This window comes from Ascaphus truei, chromosome 6 (assembly GCF_040206685.1).
Source record: "Ascaphus truei isolate aAscTru1 chromosome 6, aAscTru1.hap1, whole genome shotgun sequence".
Taxonomy (NCBI): Eukaryota; Metazoa; Chordata; class Amphibia; order Anura; family Ascaphidae; genus Ascaphus; species Ascaphus truei.
Genome location: NC_134488.1, coordinates 53,036,695 through 53,056,555, shown reverse-complemented (window position 1 = coordinate 53,056,555; position 19,861 = coordinate 53,036,695). Strand labels below are relative to the sequence as shown.

At 43.2% G+C, this 19,861-nt stretch overlaps 2 protein-coding genes across 2 annotated transcripts in view; both read left to right on the top strand.

Annotated features, from left to right (window-relative positions):
- Positions 1-9,987, top strand: part of PANX3 (pannexin 3) — a 32,549-nt gene extending 22,562 nt beyond the window's left edge. The window contains exons 3-5 of the mRNA XM_075603159.1: positions 107-321; positions 4,638-5,314; positions 9,341-9,987. Of these exons, the coding sequence (XP_075459274.1) occupies positions 107-321; positions 4,638-5,314; positions 9,341-9,372 (924 nt within the window). The 3' untranslated portion in view covers positions 9,373-9,987. The remainder of the gene's footprint in view (positions 1-106; positions 322-4,637; positions 5,315-9,340) is intronic.
- RPL27A (ribosomal protein L27a) overlaps positions 1-19,861 on the top strand; it is a 240,408-nt gene that overhangs the window by 194,941 nt on the left and 25,606 nt on the right. The gene's annotated exons all lie outside the window — the stretch shown is intronic.

Genomic DNA, 19,861 nt, shown 5'->3' with positions numbered 1-19,861 from the left:
GATGTGCTTATTTTGAATATCATGATTGATAAACAAGAAAGAAGTGGCATACAATTTTATGTTTTATTTATTTATTTAGTAAACATGTTTCATTTTACTCCTCTAGGTTTTTCCATTCTCTTTAATGGTTATAGCTGTAGCTATGTATATTCCTGTGGTACTTTGGAAATATATATCTGAATCATTACTGAATTTAGATCTTATTTTTATCATTGATGAACTGGACAAATCCTATAATCGATCAATCAAGCTGGTTCAACACTTATTGAAAACTCATCGAACATGCGCTGACCCATATATATTTTGGGAGGAGCTAAAAAAGTAAGTATTTTCTTATTAAAGAACTGAAGATGCAGCATATAGCTTTACAAATATCTAATATATTAACATTTGAATCTTTTTTTATTTACTCAGAACGGATTATGTCATAGTAATCCTAAAATAATGTTAAAGTTAAGCCTTAACATTAAGCTTTGAGCTTATTGTAAAAAGGAAACAAAAAAGTAGTTGGTGCAATGTTATTTCCACCTAAAATACTTGCTTAAAATAATAACTTTTTGTAACATGTGAAGGGTGCTCTAATGCAGCACAGCTATTACCAATAGTAATAAAAGAAAAGCACATTGCACAACAGATGCTATTGCCAATCATAGACTACGGGGACATAGTATATGTACAGTAAAGCACCCCAAATTCACCATAGCAAACTAGACACCCTCTACAACCCAATATGCTGCTTTGTCCTACAATGTAATTCTAACATACATCACTGGGAAATTCTCCAAGAACTAGATCCCTCGAGTGGAGACGAAAAGTCAAATTTTCCTGTCTTGCCTTCAAATTGACACCGATATAGAGAGTGTAGTGTATGAGTTGATAACTCTACAGTCAGCTGCAAAGATTGTGTATAGTGGTGTTGAATACACAGCTGCTAATGCAGCAAATGGTTAGGCTAAGGCCCCGCTCCCAGAGTCAGCGCACCCGCACTGCTGACAGGCGGTGCGCTGAGATACACAGACCGCGATATGCGGTCTGTAGGGAGCGGGAGCCGGAGCGGGAGGTGGGCGGGTGGTGGGCGGTTTGACAGGGAGGGGGGGCGTGGCTTGAGCGGAGGGACCCGCTACTCTCCCCCCCCCTCCCTCCACTGACTCGGGCTGGAGCTGGAAAGTAAGTTTAAACACACACACGCAGGCACTCATTCATACACACACACACACACACACACACACACACACAGGCAGGCACTCACGCACTCATACACACACACGCGCGCACACACAGAGGCAGGCACTCACGCACTCATACACACACACACACACAGACGGAGGCAGGCACTCACGCACTCGGGCACACACATACACACACAGACAGGCACGCACGCACTCAGACACACACACAGACAGGCACACACACAGAGAAAGGCACTCACCTGCTTTCACTCCACACTCCTCCCCGCTCCCCGAAGCCTCTCCTCCTCCCGAAGCCTCCCCTCCCCATTGGCTCACAGCCACACACGTCACGCGTCGAAGCTAGGAAACACCATTCTGTGGTGTCTCCTAGCGGCTGACGCGCGACAGCGTGTGATCAGCTGTGCAGCCAGTGGGGACCGGGACCAGCTCGCGAGGATTCCCCTGCTGGTGGGGAACTCGCTACATTGCCGCCCGCGCCAACGAGCGCAGCGGGACCGAGGCCTTAGGCTGATGTATCAACCTAGCCATGTCTCTGTTAGATGTTGTTTGTAGTATAGTTATCCTATGTCTAAACAAATACAGTTGACAATGATTGCCCTGGATAAGGAGCGTTTGCACTGCACTGTTAGTAATCAGTGCAGGTCTCCTGGATGCCAATATGTCTAATGTTGCATATCATCAGTCAGGTCGAGTGTTCTCACTGACATAATATCGTTGCAGCCGATTTGATTACCTCTTGTATCAACCTCACGTAGGTGGGAGTCAGTGAGGTAGGAGACAGTTGCACTCTGCACTGCGGGTTTAGCTGCTCAATATATCATGGCACACATACTGTATGATAATAGTGGGTTATATTGCAGTTTATTTAACAGTTTAGAGGAGGAGACACCAGAGAAGGAAACACTGAAGGAGAGGGTGAATAGGTACAGTAGGATGTGAACCAGGAGAACGCTGTGTCGTGAATGCCAATCTACTGGAGAGTGTTCAGGAGAATAGAGGTGATCGACAGTGTCAAAGGCAGCAGAAATATCCAGGAGAACTACTAGGGAGAAGTAACCTTTAGACTTACAGATGTAGCATCTCCTATCTATCAGCTGCCGTAGAGCATGTAATGGTGCACAGTGTGAAAAACGTTGACCATCCGAGACACAGTGCATAGCAGTCGGTAATGGCCCATCGCGATTAACACAGTGGGGGTCCCTCCATCTGAATGCGACTTGGACTGTGTGAATCCTACCGGGCTGCACATGTCTGTAAGTGACGCACAGTAAGAGTGATCTAACAGGTGATTGCGTGGCTTTTATTTTATTTTAATAACACAGTATCGAAGCAGACGGTCTCCGGAGTTGAACCACATTAATTTTAGCCTCGGACCCTCTGCTTCCTGAGTTACAGGCCCCGGTATGGGGTGCTGGTATCTCTGTCATGTTTAAATTCTCCTACGTCACGGCCCACGTGACCGGGACATTTAAACAATGCAGTGAGATACCAGCAACCCATACCGGGGCCAGTAACTTGGAAAGCATTGCGTCCCCAAAGGTTTAAATTAATGCGGTCGGGCTCCAGAGACCCTCTGCTTCAATACTGTATTATTAAAATAAAATAAAAGTAGCTTCATTACCTTAATGGCTAGCCATTGAAGGGGTTAAGCCAGAGTAACTGGTTTATTGGGCGTAGGGGGGTGGGTGAAGGGGATAGTTTCCATAGGGTGGGTGGTTAGGCCTCTCGGGAAGGTTGCGGGATGGGGTTAACCCCTTCATTACCTTAGCAGTAGTAACCATGTTTTGGGCACGGTTTATCACTGTGACAATCAATTGGCTTATTGTCAAATCTTTGTTTTTATTCAAATATAATGTATTTTATTTTGTGGTTCTTTTTAATTTGTAGGTTGCCCATTCATTGCCATTACGGCACTTCATGCCCATATTGTGGGCATGGTAAATAAACGTTATACTTACCCTGACCAGGATGAAGGCCATCCTCATCCTTCTCGTCTTCAGTGGGCACTGACGGTAAAATAAAAAAAACTAACTACTGACCTGTAACCCCTTAATCAACTTAGCGGTTATTAACCACTATGATAATTAAGAAAGGGGTTAACCCCCCACAACCCATCTAGGAAGACTAAACCCCTTCCCATGGGCAACTACACCCACCCCCTCTATCCATTGATTGTCACAGTGGTAAACCATTCCCACGTTATGGGCATGGACTGCCACAATGGCAATCAATGGGCAAGCTACAAATAAGAAACAAGCACTAAATAAAATACATTACATTTAAATTAAAAAAAACATTTGCCAAGAAACCAATTGATTGTCATAGTGGTGAACCATGCCCACAATTTTAGCTAGAGAAGAGTTCAGCTCCTTTCAAATGGAACTATAGTATTTCAAGCATTGGCAAGACATCTTCATAGCAGTTTGAAGTAGGGTCCATTGAATCTCATACATACAAACTCTTTAGTGTGATGCATCAGTGGCAGATTTCCCATTAGGCCCGGGTCTAGGGCAGCAAGATTTTAGGGGCGTAAATTTCCCTTCCCCCCCCCCCCCCCCATATATTGAGTACCCGCTCTTTTCCCCACTGATTGCCGGGGGAGAGCATGAGGCATCTGTAAAGTTCTTACCTTCTTCAAGCCGCCCTCATTCTTCAGCGTCACAGCGTCAAATGATGCTGCGACGTCACATGATGTTGCTTTGCCACGGCAACATGACACTGCTACGTCAAATGACGAGGCGATGTCGTTACCATGGTAATGTGATGCCGTGAGACGTCATATTGCCATGGCATCGCGATGCTGTGTGACGTCGTGACGCTGAAGGAGAAGGGTGGCACGAAAAAGAAGGTGGCTGCGCGGGCGGCACCAAAGTAAGTTGTTATGGGCGGCGAATTTGTAAATACGCCACTGGTAATGTTCAGACCAATGTTTGTTTGCCTCTCAATTTAATTCCAATATTTGAGCCAAAATTATATAAACAAATCAAATAAGAAGTAAACATTTCTGTGTTGCTTGTGATGCAGCAAATTCTTTGATATTATTTAATTACAAGGTGGATGAGAATAAAAAAATGTTTACTTTTAAATTGATGCCATGCTTTTTTCAGTCAGTCTTTTTATACAACCCTGAGAGATTTTACTATAAATGTCCGTACCTCACTTGGATGATATAGTAATAAATAAAATAAAAAATGTAATTTAAAAATGCAAAAATAACATTGTAAAAAAAGTGACATACTGAGACATAACAGCTCTTCTAAATATTAGTTTACTGCTATTGTTTTTGAACATCGTATAGTGCTTTTCTACAAGATTATGAAACGGAATGTGTCAAAAGTTCAAAACAGAGAAAATAGTAGAGCAGATAAACAATATTTCTCTTTACTATATATATATAATAATTAGAGATTCTAAAATGTAGTAAAAGTATTTTTTTCTTTCTTTCAGTGCCCGCCACATGAGATACTTTGAATTCCCTTTGTTGGAGAGATATTTGACTTGTAAACAACGATCTCATCTCCTTGTACTTACCTATCTCCTGAGAAATATTCTCTTGCTTATCTTCATTTCACTCACATGTATCTACATGGGATTCTTTCACCTCAGCATTTTTTTTCAAGATGAATTCAACTGCCATATAAAAACAGTGCTTCTAAAAACAGAGACATCTAAATCAGAATTTGTTAACTGTAAACTTGTTTCATTACCCATATTTCAAGTAATTAATATAGCTAATGCAGTTATATACATTCTTCTAGTGCCCATTATAATATATAATTTGAGTAAATTATGTTATTGGGACAAATACTTCTTAACTGTTTATGAAATGCTTCCAGCATTTGATCTCCTAAGCAACAAAATGCTTGGATGTCCTCTTAATGATTTAAATATTATCATTCTCTTCCTGCGAGCCAATGTTTCAGAACTCAAATCATTCAGTCGGTTAAGTGTTTTATGTAAACTTAAGGATACAACAAACAAGCAAAATATTGACACAGTTGTGGATTTTATGACATTACTTATTGGAATGGATATGGCAAAACCTACAATCCAGAACACTGCAACATATGATGCAAATTCAGATATGAACCAAATTCTAACATCATCTCAAACTGAAAGTTACGGTAAGATATCGCATTTATTTTAACATGTCTTAGTGTTCTCACAGTGTGGGTTAATCTCAGACTAATGTTCTGTCCCATAATTTTCTCAAAAATAAACCTAAGAGATTTTGGTTATTTGATATTTAACCACTTTACCTCAATTCTTGAAATCCGGCGGTCCTTTCTGGTATCTCGTCAACGCGATTGATTGGGTTAGCAAACATGTTGTCCTGACCGGCTTCCAAATCATATGATCAGGAGAGCAGTGATAATGATAAGCATATAGTAAACAAGCCAATACCGCATGGCATTCCCTGAACATCATGGGGCCCATTGGAGGGACGACCCTTATGATGTTCAAGCAATGTCATATTGGCACTGAAGCATTGAGCTGAGCATAGTACCATGTTGAGTTTATTCTGAAGTTGTGCCCATCAAAAGAGATCAGTGATGTTGAGGATGGAAGGAGGGTTCTATATGTCTAAAAATACATCTGCGGTGCAAATGAATGAATAGTGCATATTAAGAGGATACTTTGAGATGTGCGTATGTTTTGCAGTTCACAAACATTTGCGTACAATTTCAAGGAATTAAAATTTTTGCACAAATGTCACTAGTTTGCCGTAATAGTTCATGATTTTCACCAACATGCGTGAATATACTGTACTTGAGCCAGTTTAGCATCAATTTCAGTTTACAAAGCTGGAGGTTTTAGATAGTTCTCTCACATGCAGGTGGTACTTTGTGAGCCCTGTCAGCTTTCCCTGTCATACTCACTGAGATTGAGGGCCTGTTACTCAGTAGCCTCTTCCTCACACAGTGAAATACACATTGGCAATTAGCACCCTTGCACTCTGAGGTTGAAATCTGTTGTTCGGGATTCTCTTCACTGCCACCATATAAAGTCAGTCAATAAACATCATCAGCCCCATGCTGATTGCAGACTGAAATGTGAACTGTATAGTTATTACTTGTAGACAGTGCACTATCACTGTTTATGTTACATAGTTGCATAGTAGATGAGGTTGACATCAAGTTCAACCTATGCTAAATTTAGACGACAGATACGATATTATTATATCCGTACTTACAGTATATTGATCCAGAGGAAGGCAAACAAAAACCCCCAGTGAAATATCATCCAATGATATCTCATAAGGGGGAAAATAAATTCCTTCTGACTCCAAGAATTGGCAATCGGATTAATCCCTGGATCAACATTCTTCCCATGTTTACTTATTTGGTATATCCCTGTATACCTTTCCTTTCTAAAAAGTTGTCCAACATTTTTTTGAACAAATCTATTATATCTGCCACCACAGTCTCCATGGGTAACGAATTCCACATTTTAACTGCCCTTACTGTAAAGAACCCTTTCCTTTGTTGCTGGTGAAATCTCCTTTCCTCCAACCTTTAAGGATGACCCTGTGTCCTTTGTACTTGGGATGAATAGTTATTTTGAAAGCTCCTTGTACTGACCCCGAATATTTTTGTATATAGTCATCATATCTCCTCTTAGATATCTTTTCTAATGTAAATAAATCTAATTTAGCTATCTTCTCCTCATAAACCAGATTGTCCATCCCCTTTATTAATTTGGTGGCTCTTCTCTGCAATCTTTAGTTTCATAATGTATTTTCTAAGGAGTGGTGTCCAAAATTGTACTCCATATTCAAGGTGTGGTCTTACTAATGCTTTGTAAAGGGGCATAATTACGTTTACTTCCCTTCCATCCATTGCCTATTTAATGCAAGATTAGATCGTGTTTGCCTTTGCAGCTACTGCATGACTTTGGGCACTATTGCTAATCCTGCTGTCTACAAGCACTCCTAAATCCTTCTCCATCAAGGATTCCCCTAATTGATCCCCATTTAATTTTTTAAGTCGCCTGTTTATTCTTGTTTCCCAAATGCATAACCTTACATTTATATGTATTAAACCTCATCTGCCATTTACCTGCCCAAGTTTCCAGTCTATCCAAGTCCTTCTGGAGGGAAATTACATCCTGCTCTGATAGGTAGTAGATACCTTACATAATTTAGTGTCATCAGTAAAGATGGAGACTTTGCTATCTATGCTAACCTCAAGGTCACTAATATCAAGTTAAAAAGCATTGGTCCCAGTACCGATCCCTGAAGTACTCCATTCACAACTTTAGCCCAACCTGAAAAGTTCCATTTATGACAACTCTCTGTCAACCAGTTTTCAACTCCAATTTGCTTTATTTTGTACACTAACCTCTTGTGTGGAACCGTAGCAAAAGCCGTTGCAAAATGTACTCTAAGTAGACCACATCAACTACATTTTCCTGGTCTAAATTCCTACTTACCTTCTCAAAGAAACAAATAAGGTTTGTTTGGCATGATCAATCCTTCATAAATCCATGCTGACTATTACTAATAATTTTGTTTTCCATTAGGTATTCCTGAATATTATCTGTATTAAACCTTCAAGTAGCTTCCCCACTATTGATGTCAGGCTTACAGGTCTGTAATTCCATGGTTGTGATCTAGCTCCCTTTTTAAATATAGGCACCACACCTGCTTTACGCCAATCTTGTGGTACTGAGCCTGTGGAAATGGAGTCCTTGAATATTAAATATAATGGTTTGGCTATTACTAAATGCCATCTGGGCATTTTTTTTTAGTAGCTTATACTACGGTTTTCTATATCTTTAAAAGCAATATAGAATCCCAATGTGGGCCAGTTCATCACCCTGGACTAGCCAGAATTTTTTCAAATATTTTTCTCTGAACAAACGCCTATATAGAATTAGTGGGTTTAAATAATTTTACTCAAAGCAGGGAACTTTCAATGGAACATTGGCTTTTAGACAAATTTGTATTTAAAAGTTGGCTTCGGACCTGCTTTGGGTATCTTTTCTCCCTATATAGAATACAAAGGAGTACTTCAACAGTTTTTTTTTTTACCTTTTTTTGTGGAGGAAAAACATCTGAAGCTTACTCTTCGGATTATATATAATAGAACTCTTAGGCTCGTACTCAAAATTCTATGTCGCTGCTTCTCTCTCTTGGAGAGACCTCTGTGATCCATTGAAATTTTGGAGTATTGGAAATTCATTATGATAAAAAAAAAGTCTATGAACATTATAGATATTCTCCATAATGTACTTTTGGGTGATGTTTGATTACACTTTCTAAAAATGTACCAATTGTTTGCTTTTAATAAGGCACATTGGTGTAACAAGAAAATAAATAGAGCAGAGAACCTTGATTCTGGGTTTTTTAGGATGACTGCCCAGCATTTCAGCAAAATGCCTTTTTTTTTGCTATTCTATAAGCAAAGAGCTCTCCTAACTCTCATCAAAAAGGCATGCTAAATGCATAAATACTTCTATAAAAATATATCTATCATATTTATATAGAAAAGGTGCAATGGACCATAGATTTATTTTATACTTAGTATGAATTTCTACCTTGGATAAATATAACTATGTTTTTTTTTTTTTTTTTAACATAAAGACGCATGAAATTTATTCCTTAAAGGCTTAGAAACACTTGTTTTTATACCATACAGCAATAAAGTGGTATGGCAAGGGTATTTACAGTAGTTGCATGTTTTGTGTTGATCCTCTAATTTAGGGACTCACAAAGCTCTGGTGATACCAATTTAGTGGTATTGGAGCTCAACTGATATTAACTGCCATTTACTTAAATGGGCAAATAACGCCAATCAAGCTCTAATACGCATTATTGGATTTTAATGAATCCATTAATCCTAATATTATTTCAACTTTCTGAACAGATTTCTTTAAATTGTTGAGTGCATGTTTTCAGTTTCTGTGGTCACGGTGCACTTACAATCTTTATTAATGCTCTTATATTCTGTTACGTGTATCTTAGATATCTGTACAGGTACATTGGACTTCATTGTTGCTGCTACCCCTTCACTGAAACTTGATATCTGACATTATATAATATATTGAATACATGAAAATAAATCACACAAAGATCTAAAGACAAAAAAATCAATATACTTTATTTTTAAATAACATAAAATAGTAACTTTTTACTTTTATTTTTCTAGAAATGGGAAAAAAAGAAGAAAACAGAATATAGGAAACAGAAGCAAACAGAACAGAAACCACTGCAATATAAGACTGATCAAATCTGAACATCTACAAATAAAGAACATTCATTTGCTTATGATTTTTCGCTAGTTTCTATTTCTGTTCTTTGATATATTTATTCTGTTCCTTTTCATCACTATGTAGTGTGAGAGTGTGATATAGGGGTACCAAGGAGGGGGCACAAGGATGTAAGCAGCCATTTTGTTTGTCTCTGTTTGTCAGCCATTTTGTCTGTTGCAGTTATGAAAGCTGTGAGCATGGGATAGTTTTTGCTTACAGTGATGCCAACCCACGCAGCTGCTAAAAGAATCTAAGAGTCACAAGGACCAAGGGTACTGGTAGTTGAGATAAGAAAGCACTTCTTGTTTTGTTTTGTCTCCTTCCAGCAACACACAGGCTCCAGGGAAAGAGTAAAAAACATGTTGTGTAAAGGTCAATTTGTATAAACTATAGATTTTAGTTTGGATAAGGGTTTTTGGTTATTTTCCATGACGCAGAAGTCACCCCATATGTAGGTGCGTAGTTATTTGTATTTGTGTATAAGTAATCCCTGCAATTTTTTTTATCCAAAGAGCTTTTTCTAAGCTTTCTCCTTGTGTGCACTTGTAGGTAATAAACTTGTTTGATATTTCTGAATTTGTGTTGGAATATTTTTTACATCTTTCACAGTAGCATGATCCAAAATAGTTTTTGCGTCCTGATGTTTACACAAAACATTGGAGTCTACCTATAAACGTTTTCTGGCTGTAAAACTGACATTATAAACAGAACCATATTTATGAAAGAAAGAATATTTAATACAAAGCAATAAGGTTTTTTCCCGTTCTGGTGCTTCAGTTTTGCTGCTGGGAGACTCTAAAATATAAGGGTATGTGGGGCGCATGCGCGGTGTCAACGGATATGGTGACTTAGAGTGAAGACTCTCGAATATCCGTGGACTAAACACTATGTAATGAAAATGGTAGAGAATATTAAGTATTTTAATCAATCTGGTACTTCGGGATTAATGTGGCTACAGATTTGATTTAAAAAAAATACAAAGAAATGTTCTATGGCCTGTTAAAACCTTGACCAGGCCTAGTTTTAGGACTGATAGAATCTAAAGATAGGGCATTTGTTGTTTCCAGAGTTGGGATACAATTATCACTCTCCTGATGTAAACAGGACACTGTTTAAAGATACTTTCAAAGCATTTCTGGAAAGGTTCTACGGAGTGCCAGGGTGTGTCACTAACCCTGTCGTTCAATAATAGGAAATATGAAGATATCATGGACCTAACATGTACTCCGATGTATACTGGATAGATATTTGTAAATGTTGCAATTGAACAAATCAAATGATACCAAACCCTTAAAGGCTAGCAGGTAATATGGGATAGATAGAGTCTCGTTACGTTTATCAAATTCGCATGAATCTATTGATACAACTCATGCGTGTCTAAGTATTAGGGCCATGAAGTTAGGTTTTTATAATATACCTTTTTAACATCTTTTTAGAGCAAAGTTTTTTCTAAGTCGTAAAACCATCAATTTAGCAGCTGAGTGGGTTTATGTTGGTTCAATGGGGAAAAAATAGTACATACGTATTAGCAAGGTATTCTGAAAATAAGAATTCAACAAGAGGTGTGTTTTGAGATCAAACATGTGAATTTTCATTTTTCTACACTAGTGACCTCTGCAGGGAAATACCTGACATATGGTAACATACTGTATAGGGATTTCTGTTTGACGTTTTATCTTGTTATTTTAAAAACTGTTCTGCATTTATTGTAATTCTATGTTCTTGTAATAATAATTTTCTGTAATCTAAAGCACTGTGTGTATGTATATATATATATATATATATATATATATATATATATATATATATATATATATATATATATCTATATACATATATATACATATATCTATATACATATATACACATATATATATATATATATATATATATATATATATATATATATATATATATATATACAGTGTTCGACAAATCACCCAAAAATCTACTCGCCCAACCAAAAAATCTACTCGCCACCTAGTCCCGCCCCCAACTCCGCCCCTAGTCCCGCCCCCAACTCCGCCCATAGTCCCGCCCCCAACCCCGCTTTAAAATAAAATATATAAATAAAATACATTTAATAAATTCCTAGTCAGAACATTCGTTTTTGACATAAATGTATTTATTGTATTACATTATACTACAATTAGGCGTGTGTGTGTGTGTGTGTGTGTGTGTGTGTGTGTGTGTGTGTCTCAATGTTGGATTTAGAAATAAAAGCCAGATGTGAATGACTAGTTTTCTGAACCCCGTAACCAGTGTCTTGACGTCGGCGCTTCACAGAGAGAGAGACAGACACACACACACACACACACACACACACACACACACACACACACACACACACACACACACACACACACACACACAGCGGCACACACACACAGACACAAACAGAGAGAGAGAGAGAGAGACACACACACACAGAGAGAAAGAGAGACACACAGAGAAAGAGAGAGAATGAGAGACACACACACAGAAAATGAGAGACTGAGAGAGTGCGACAGAGAGCGCGAAGAAGAGAGTGCGACAGAGAGCGCGAAGAAGAGAGTGCGACAGAGAGCGAAGAAGAGAGTGCGACAGAGAGAGCGAAGAAGAGAGTGCGACAGAGAGAGTGCGACAGAGAGAGCGAAGAAGAGAGTGCGACAGAGAGAGTGCGACAGAGAGAGCGAAGAAGAGAGTGCGACAGAGAGGGAGAGGGTGACAGAGAGAGGGCGAGAGGGAGAGGGTGGGTGACACAGGGAGAGGGTGACATGGAGAGGGAGGGTGACAAGGAGAGGGAGAGTGACAGGGAGAGGGTGACACAGGGAGAGGGAGGGTGACACAGGGAAAGGGAGGGTGACACAGGGAGAGGGGGAGGGTGACAGGGAGAGGGAGGGTGACACAGGGAGAGGGAGGGTGACACAGGGAGAGGGAGGGTGACACAGGGAGAGGGGAGGGTGACACAGGGAGAGGGGAGGGTGACACAGGGAGAAGGGAGGGTGACACAGGGAGAGGGGAGGGTGACACAGGGAGAGGGGAGGGTGACACAGGGAGAGGGGGAGGGTGACACAGGGAGAGGGGGAGGGTGACAGGGAGAGGGTGGGTGACACAGGGAGAGGGAGAGCGGGTGACACAGGGAGAGGGTGGGTGACACAGGGAGAGGGGGAGGGTGACACAGGGAGAGGGGGAGGGTGACACAGGGATAGGGAGGGTGACACAGGGAGAGGGAGGGTGACACAGGGAGAGGGTGGGTGACACAGGGAGAGGGAGAGGGAGGGTGACAGGGAGAGGGTGACATAGGGAGAGGGAGAGGGTGACACAGGGAGAGGGAGAGGGTGACACAGGGAGAGGGAGGGTGACACAGGGAGAGGGTGGGTGACACAGGGAGAGGGTGGGTGACACAGGGAGAGGGTGGGTGACACAGGGAGAGGGAGGGTGACACAGGGAGAGGGTGACAGAGGGAGATGGTGGGTGACACAGGGAGAGGGAGGGTGATACAGGGAGTGGGTGACACAGGGAGAGGGAGAGAGGGTGACACAGGGAGAGGGTGGGTGACACAGGGAGAGGGTGACAGAGGGAGATGGTGGGTGACACAGGGAGAGGGAGGGTGATACAGGGAGAGGGTGACACAGGGAGAGGGAGAGAGGGTGACACACTCACAGACACACAGACACTCACTCAGACAAACTCACACTCACAGTCTGTCACTCACACACACAAACACTCACCCGTAAGGCAGGGGGTCGCACATGGCAGCGGGGGCCTCCGCATGGCAGGAGCGCTTCTGCAAGGCAGGGGGGGATCGCACATGGCAGCGGGGGCCTCCGCACGGCAGGAGGGCCTCTGCAAGGGGCCGCGCCCCCTCCAGAGTGGGACGCCGACGCCGCAGTATTCACTGATAGATGGAGAAGGGCCGGTAGGGGATTTCCCCTGCTTAGAGCAGGGAGAGGCTCCGGTGAGGGGATTTCCCCTGCTTAGAGCAGGGAGAGGCTCCGGTGAGGGGATTTCCCCTGCTTAGAGCAGGGAGAGGCTCCGGTGAGGGGATTTCCCCTGCTTAGAGCAGGGAGAGGCTCGGGTGAGGAGATTTCCCCTGCTTAGAGCAGGGAGAGGCACCGTTAGGGGATTTCCCCTGCTTAGAGCAGGGAGAGGCTCCGGTGAGGGGATTTCCCCTGCTTAGAGCAGGGAGAGGCTCGGGTTAGGAGATTTCCCCTGCTTAGAGCAGGGAGAGGCTCCGGTGAGGGGATTTCCCCTGCTTAGAGCAGGGAGAGGCTCGGGTGAGGGGATTTCCCCTGCTTAGAGCAGGGAGAGGCCCCGGTGAGGGGATTTCCCCTGCTTAGAGCAGGGAGAGGCTCGGGTGAGGGGATTTCCCCTGCTTAGAGCAGGGAGAGGCTCCGGTGAGGGGATTTCCCCTGCTTAGAGCAGGGAGAGGCTCCGGTGAGGGGATTTCCCCTGCTTAGAGCAGGGAGAGGCTCGGGTAAGGGATTTCCCCTGCTTAGAGCAGGGAGAGGCTCGGGTTAGGGGATTTCCCAGGCTTAGAGCAGGGAGAGGCTCCGGTGAGGGGATTTCCCCTGCTTAGAGCAGGGAGAGGCTCCGGTGAGGGGATTTCCCCTGCTTAGAGCAGGGAGAGGCTCCGGTGAGGGGATTTCCCCTGCTTAGAGCAGGGAGAGGCTCCGGTGAGGGGATTTCCCCTGCTTAGAGCAGGGAGAGGCTCGGGTGAGGGGATTTCCCCTGCTTAGAGCAGGGAGAGGCTCGGGTTAGGGGATTTCCCAGGCTTAGAGCAGGGAGAGGCTCCGGTGAGGGGATTTCCCCTGCTTAGAGCAGGGAGAGGCTCCGGTGAGGGGATTTCCCCTGCTTAGAGCAGGGAGAGGCTCCGGTGAGGGGATTTCCCCTGCTTAGAGCAGGGAGAGGCTCCGGTGAGGGGATTTCCCCTGCTTAGAGCAGGGAGAGGCTCGGGTGAGGGGATTTCCCCTGCTTAGAGCAGGGAGAGGCTCGGGTTAGGGGATTTCCCAGGCTTAGAGCAGGGAGAGGCTCCGGTGAGGGGATTTCCCCTGCTTAGAGCAGGGAGAGGCTCCGGTGAGGGGATTTCCCCTGCTTAGAGCAGGGAGAGGCTCGGGTGAGGGGATTTCCCCTGCTTAGAGCAGGGTGAGGCTCCGGTGAGGGGTTTTCCCCTGCTTAGAGCAGGGAGAGGCTCGGGTAAGGGATTTCCCCTGCTTAGAGCAGGGAGAGGCTCGGGTTAGGGGATTTCCCAGGCTTAGAGCAGGGAGAGGCTCCGGTGAGGGGATTTCCCCTGCTTAGAGCAGGGAGAGGCTCCGGTGAGGGGATTTCCCCTGCTTAGAGCAGGGAGAGGCTCCGGTGAGGGGATTTCCCCTGCTTAGAGCAGGGAGAGGCTCGGGTGAGGGGATTTCCCCTGCTTAGAGCAGGGAGAGGCTCGGGTTAGGGGATTTCCCAGGCTTAGAGCAGGGAGAGGCTCCGGTGAGGGGATTTCCCCTGCTTAGAGCAGGGAGAGGCTCCGGTGAGGGGATTTCCCCTGCTTAGAGCAGGGAGAGGCTCCGGTGAGGGGATTTCCCCTGCTTAGAGCAGGGAGAGGCTCGGGTGAGGGGATTTCCCCTGCTTAGAGCAGGGAGAGGCTCGGGTTAGGGGATTTCCCAGGCTTAGAGCAGGGAGAGGCTCCGGTGAGGGGATTTCCCCTGCTTAGAGCAGGGAGAGGCTCCGGTGAGGGGATTTCCCCTGCTTAGAGCAGGGAGAGGCTCCGGTGAGGGGATTTCCCCTGCTTAGAGCAGGGAGAGGCTCGGGTGAGGGGATTTCCCCTGCTTACAACTGAGCTGGCCATCAGGGGTTTCCTTAACAGCTGACAGATCGGCAGAGTGTCCGTAGAGGCGGCACACCGACGCCGCGTGGGGTGAGTCACGGAGGCCGGGAGAGATTGGTGTGAGGGGGGGGGGTGGCGGATGGCCCGATGCGAGGGGGGGGCGGGTGGCCCGATGCAAGGGGGGGGGCGGGTGGCCCGATGGGAGGTATGACAGATGGCCCTGCAGGGGCCTGAGGCAGACAGGCATGGAAGGGGCTGGCTGCTGGAAGGGGGAGGAGTAGAAGCGCTGAGGAGGGAAGCCACTGCTCAGAGAGCCGGAGGCGGGGTAATCTCCCCAAACAACATGAGTCCGCCTCCGGCTTTTTTTTTTTTTCTCCAGTGCGAGCGCGGGAAAAGCAGCAGCGCGAGCGCCGGATATTTAAAAAACACACGTGCGCTGCTTGGGCCAATATTTACTCGCCCGGGGGTTAATTCCACCCGCCCCGGGCGAGTAAATGTATATAATTGTCGAACACTGTGTATATATATATATATATATACATACATACACACACACACACACACACACACACACACTTAATTAAGTTATGGTGGGTAAAAAAAGTGACAAAAACCCTCCACAGCAAAGCATATAGCAAATGGAAATATTCCTGTATGCTCATTTGCATGTCTTAGACAGGTCTGCAACCCCGCCATTCACCATTATCACCCAGCACACAGCACGTCCACTGCAGCAAGGGATCCTAGGAAATTCTGGCTATGCATCTTAACCCTGTCTGTGCTTAAAGCTGTGACCATGTAGTAAGCTTAAGCCTGCATCTTAACCCTGTCTGTGCTTAAAGCTGTGACCATGTAGTAAGCTCAAGCCTATAGGGAACCATGTTAAAAATGGTTTTGAAGCAAAAGGTGACACTGTGCCCATTTGCATGTCATTTCCCAGAATCCCTTGCTGCAGTGGAAGTGCTGTGTGCTGGATGATAATGGTGAAAGGCGGGGTTGCAGACCTGTCTAAGACATGCAAATGAGCATACAGGAATATTTCCATTTGCTATATATATATATATATATATATATATATATATATATATATATATGTGTCAGGGTTTGTTTTAATATTTTTTGTATTTAAGGTTTGATTATTTGTGCTGTTAAATAAATCATAATTTTCTTTGATATTTGTTCTGATTATACTTGAGTGCTGAGTTGGGACGCTTTTCTTTTTCTTTTCATTGTTATATATATATATATTTCATTGTTTATATAACAATGAAAAGAAAAAGAAAAGCGTCCCAACTCAGCACTCAAGTATAATCAGAACAAATATCAAAGAAAATTATGATTTATTTAACAGCACAAATAATCAAACCTTAAATACAAAAAATATTAAAACAAACCCTGACATCCTCCTGTGATAAAAAATGTTTCAGACATTGTTGATCCCATACTAACAGTCTCTTTTTGGTACTGTGCCTGGTTTGCCTTGATTATACCAACTGCATTTACGGTGTATGTATATAATATATGTATTTGACATCATCATGTATTAGGCAATTTGGTGCATGTGTTATCTATGCTTGCTGTGTGGTTTTATATTTACTAGGGGTGAGGCCGGCCTTGTAGGTTCAAGGGTTATTGTTAACCCCTTGTAGGTTATTGTTAACCCCTTGTTCTACATATATTTTGTGCTTATAGGCTTTTTTCCCCTTGCCTTGGGTATTGGGGTCCATTAGTATATTCATACGGGATTTCCCCTGTCTGATACATATTCTATCACAGGAGGATGTCAGGGTTTGTTTTAATATTTTTTGTATTTTATGTTTGATTATTTGTGCTGTTAAATAAATCATAATTTTCTTTGATATTTGTTCTGAGTATACTTGAGTGCTGAGTTGGGACGCTTTTCTTTTTCTTTTCATTGTTATATTACTTCTAGTCCCTAGCACCGTTAGTGGTGTTATTATATTACTAATTTAAGTACTCATTATTTGCTTAGTCTGTTGCAGGCAGTTTGTCTTGTTGTAATATATATATATATATATATATATATATATATATATATATATACATATATAATAAATGATGCTTTGGGCTCTGAATGAACTGTTGCAGTTGTAATGGGTGTGGGTGTGAGGAGTGTCTCAGTGAGTAAAGACACTGACTCTGGCACTGTGTTTGAAGTAGGGGAACACGGTGTTGGCTCCTTGTGACCTTGGGCAAGTCACTTTATCTCCCTGTGCCACAGGCACCATAAAACATAGATTCTAAGCTCTACGGGGCAGGGACTGTGTCTGCAAAATGTCTATGTAAAGTGCTACGTAAAACTAGCAGTACTATACAAGAACAAACAATTATTATTATTATTGTTATAATTTACATTTTTGGACACATTTTGCTACAACAGATGTGTTAAGTGCATAGTTATTTCTATAAGCAACAGTGACCTGAGACCCTGGCAAATATATATTAATTACATATTTTGCATATTTCTTGGGAGGTGGCGGCATATAGATATGCTTGGAATTGAGTAAGGGGTTAATATTAACTCATTGAAAGTACCTTGTGGAGGAGAAAGGTGAGGTGGCTAGAGTAGCCGTGTGTATTAACCCTGCTTGCTAAGTCACATGCTCACAAGTGTGCTGTTTGTGGCAGATGGTATATGGGGACAGATTGAGGGGAGATATTGTTCATTCGAGGGACCTTTGCGAAGGTGAAAACTGGGAAAGCTAGAGAGTTGTGTATTAACCCTTGTCCCATATGCAGGTCACATGCTCACAGGTGTGCCGTACGTGACACACTATATTTAGCAAGCACCATCATATTCTAAACCAGCAAAATCACAGGATTCTGTTTATAAAGTGACAAAGATGACTCCCAAAGCACTTAAAAAGAAAATGCCAGAGCTAGGGGATTTCTTTAGGCGAAGAGAGGACCCGCGAGCCTCACAGGCCTCAAAGCCTATGATGCAGGCTTACTGGGATGAGGATCCGATAGTCCATGTGCTATGAAACAGGACCTACTGCTGCGGCCCATTTTATTCTAAAACCTCACCGCATTTTCCCTGGATTTTTTCTCGAATGCGACGCACTTCACCGGGTGCATGCCGCATTCATGTTGCGTTCTCAGCTGCGAGTCATGCGCGGTTCATGTGTTTATTGAGAATGGTTCGGATTTAATAGGTTGCAATTCTTCGCGTGTCCGCCAGATGGCAGATAGTCATGAATTGTAATGCGCATGCGCTTCAGTAATGTGTCGACTTGCAGGTGTTTCGTTTAAAAAAGATACTGTACCACAGTGTGCTATTGTAAATTGGCCTTGAGACTGAAGGACAAGGTTACAATAATGTATCAATTTAGGCTTTTCATATTAAAGAAAGACAGACCAGTTTCTGTTATTCTCCAGAGACCCGCCACCATGAGTGTTCAAGTGCAGCCCGTGTTCCAAAAACCCGACAGAACTTACGCGTATTTGATATGGGCCGCCATTGATGCAACAGATGATAAGATGGCAACAGTTGTTCAAATTTATCAGTATTTTATCGAAAACTATGACTTTTACAAATTTTCGACAGCTCCTAATGTGTGGAAGCGTGCAATAACGAAAAGTTATGTAGCGATCCATGTTTTTATCGTATTGATCCCGAATTTATTGGAGGGTATTGGTGTGTATCACTGGCTTTTTCCTGTATCTATGATCATGCAGACGGCAAAAGGCGAAAGGTCGTGTTAAAACCAACTAAGAAACGACAGTCGCTGGCAAGCAATGCGCCAGCACCAGCACCAGCACCAGCACCGGCTTCCAATAACGGTCCCACCATCAGTGACAACCCTTGCTGTCTGTCCACGCACGGATACCTGCAGGCTGAGCCGGATTTCGCGTGCAGTTTGGAGCAAGCTTGCATGTACCTAAGCGATTTCCAGCCTCATGAGCTGACTACAGGTGTAGTAGTCCCGCTGTCACCTGTCAACGTGTATGATCAAGAATACTGGACTGGCAGTGGCCCGGCACCAGCTGATTGGGAAATTCTATGGTGAGTATTGTTGCAGTATTATTTTCTGTGTTTTTTTTATTTTGACAATATCAATATCGGTGCGATTCAAAAGTCAAGCGATTCTCCTGTAAGCAATATCATTTGCTGAGCGGCTTCTACAGTACTGTACTGCAGATACTGAACAATTGGTGGAACGCTAGGTGCATGCGCATTGGAACCTTCTTGAAACGCATATGCGTGTCATCACATCGACGGTAGGCGCATGCGCATGTGAACAGGAGACGCCCCCCGAGAAAATTATTGGTGGGACTGACTGGGAACTTCTTTAGGGGACTGACCATTACAGTAAAACTTTTCTTTTTGTTTTTCCTCAGAAAAGAAAACGGCTAATGGAGGGATTTCGGTGGATAATATCGCTTTGTGTAACACTGCCTGCACATTGCTGAATCGGATTTAAAAAACCACGTACCGGAGTCTACAGTTTAGTGGCCGTTGTTATTGATTAGGATAGAATACCTGAAACAGTATGCTGATGTTTTCCGACCGTACAGAATACAAAACTTTTTTATATACAGTATACTGTATAATAAACCTGAAAAAATAAAAAGTATGCATTTATTCTACATGTATTACAGT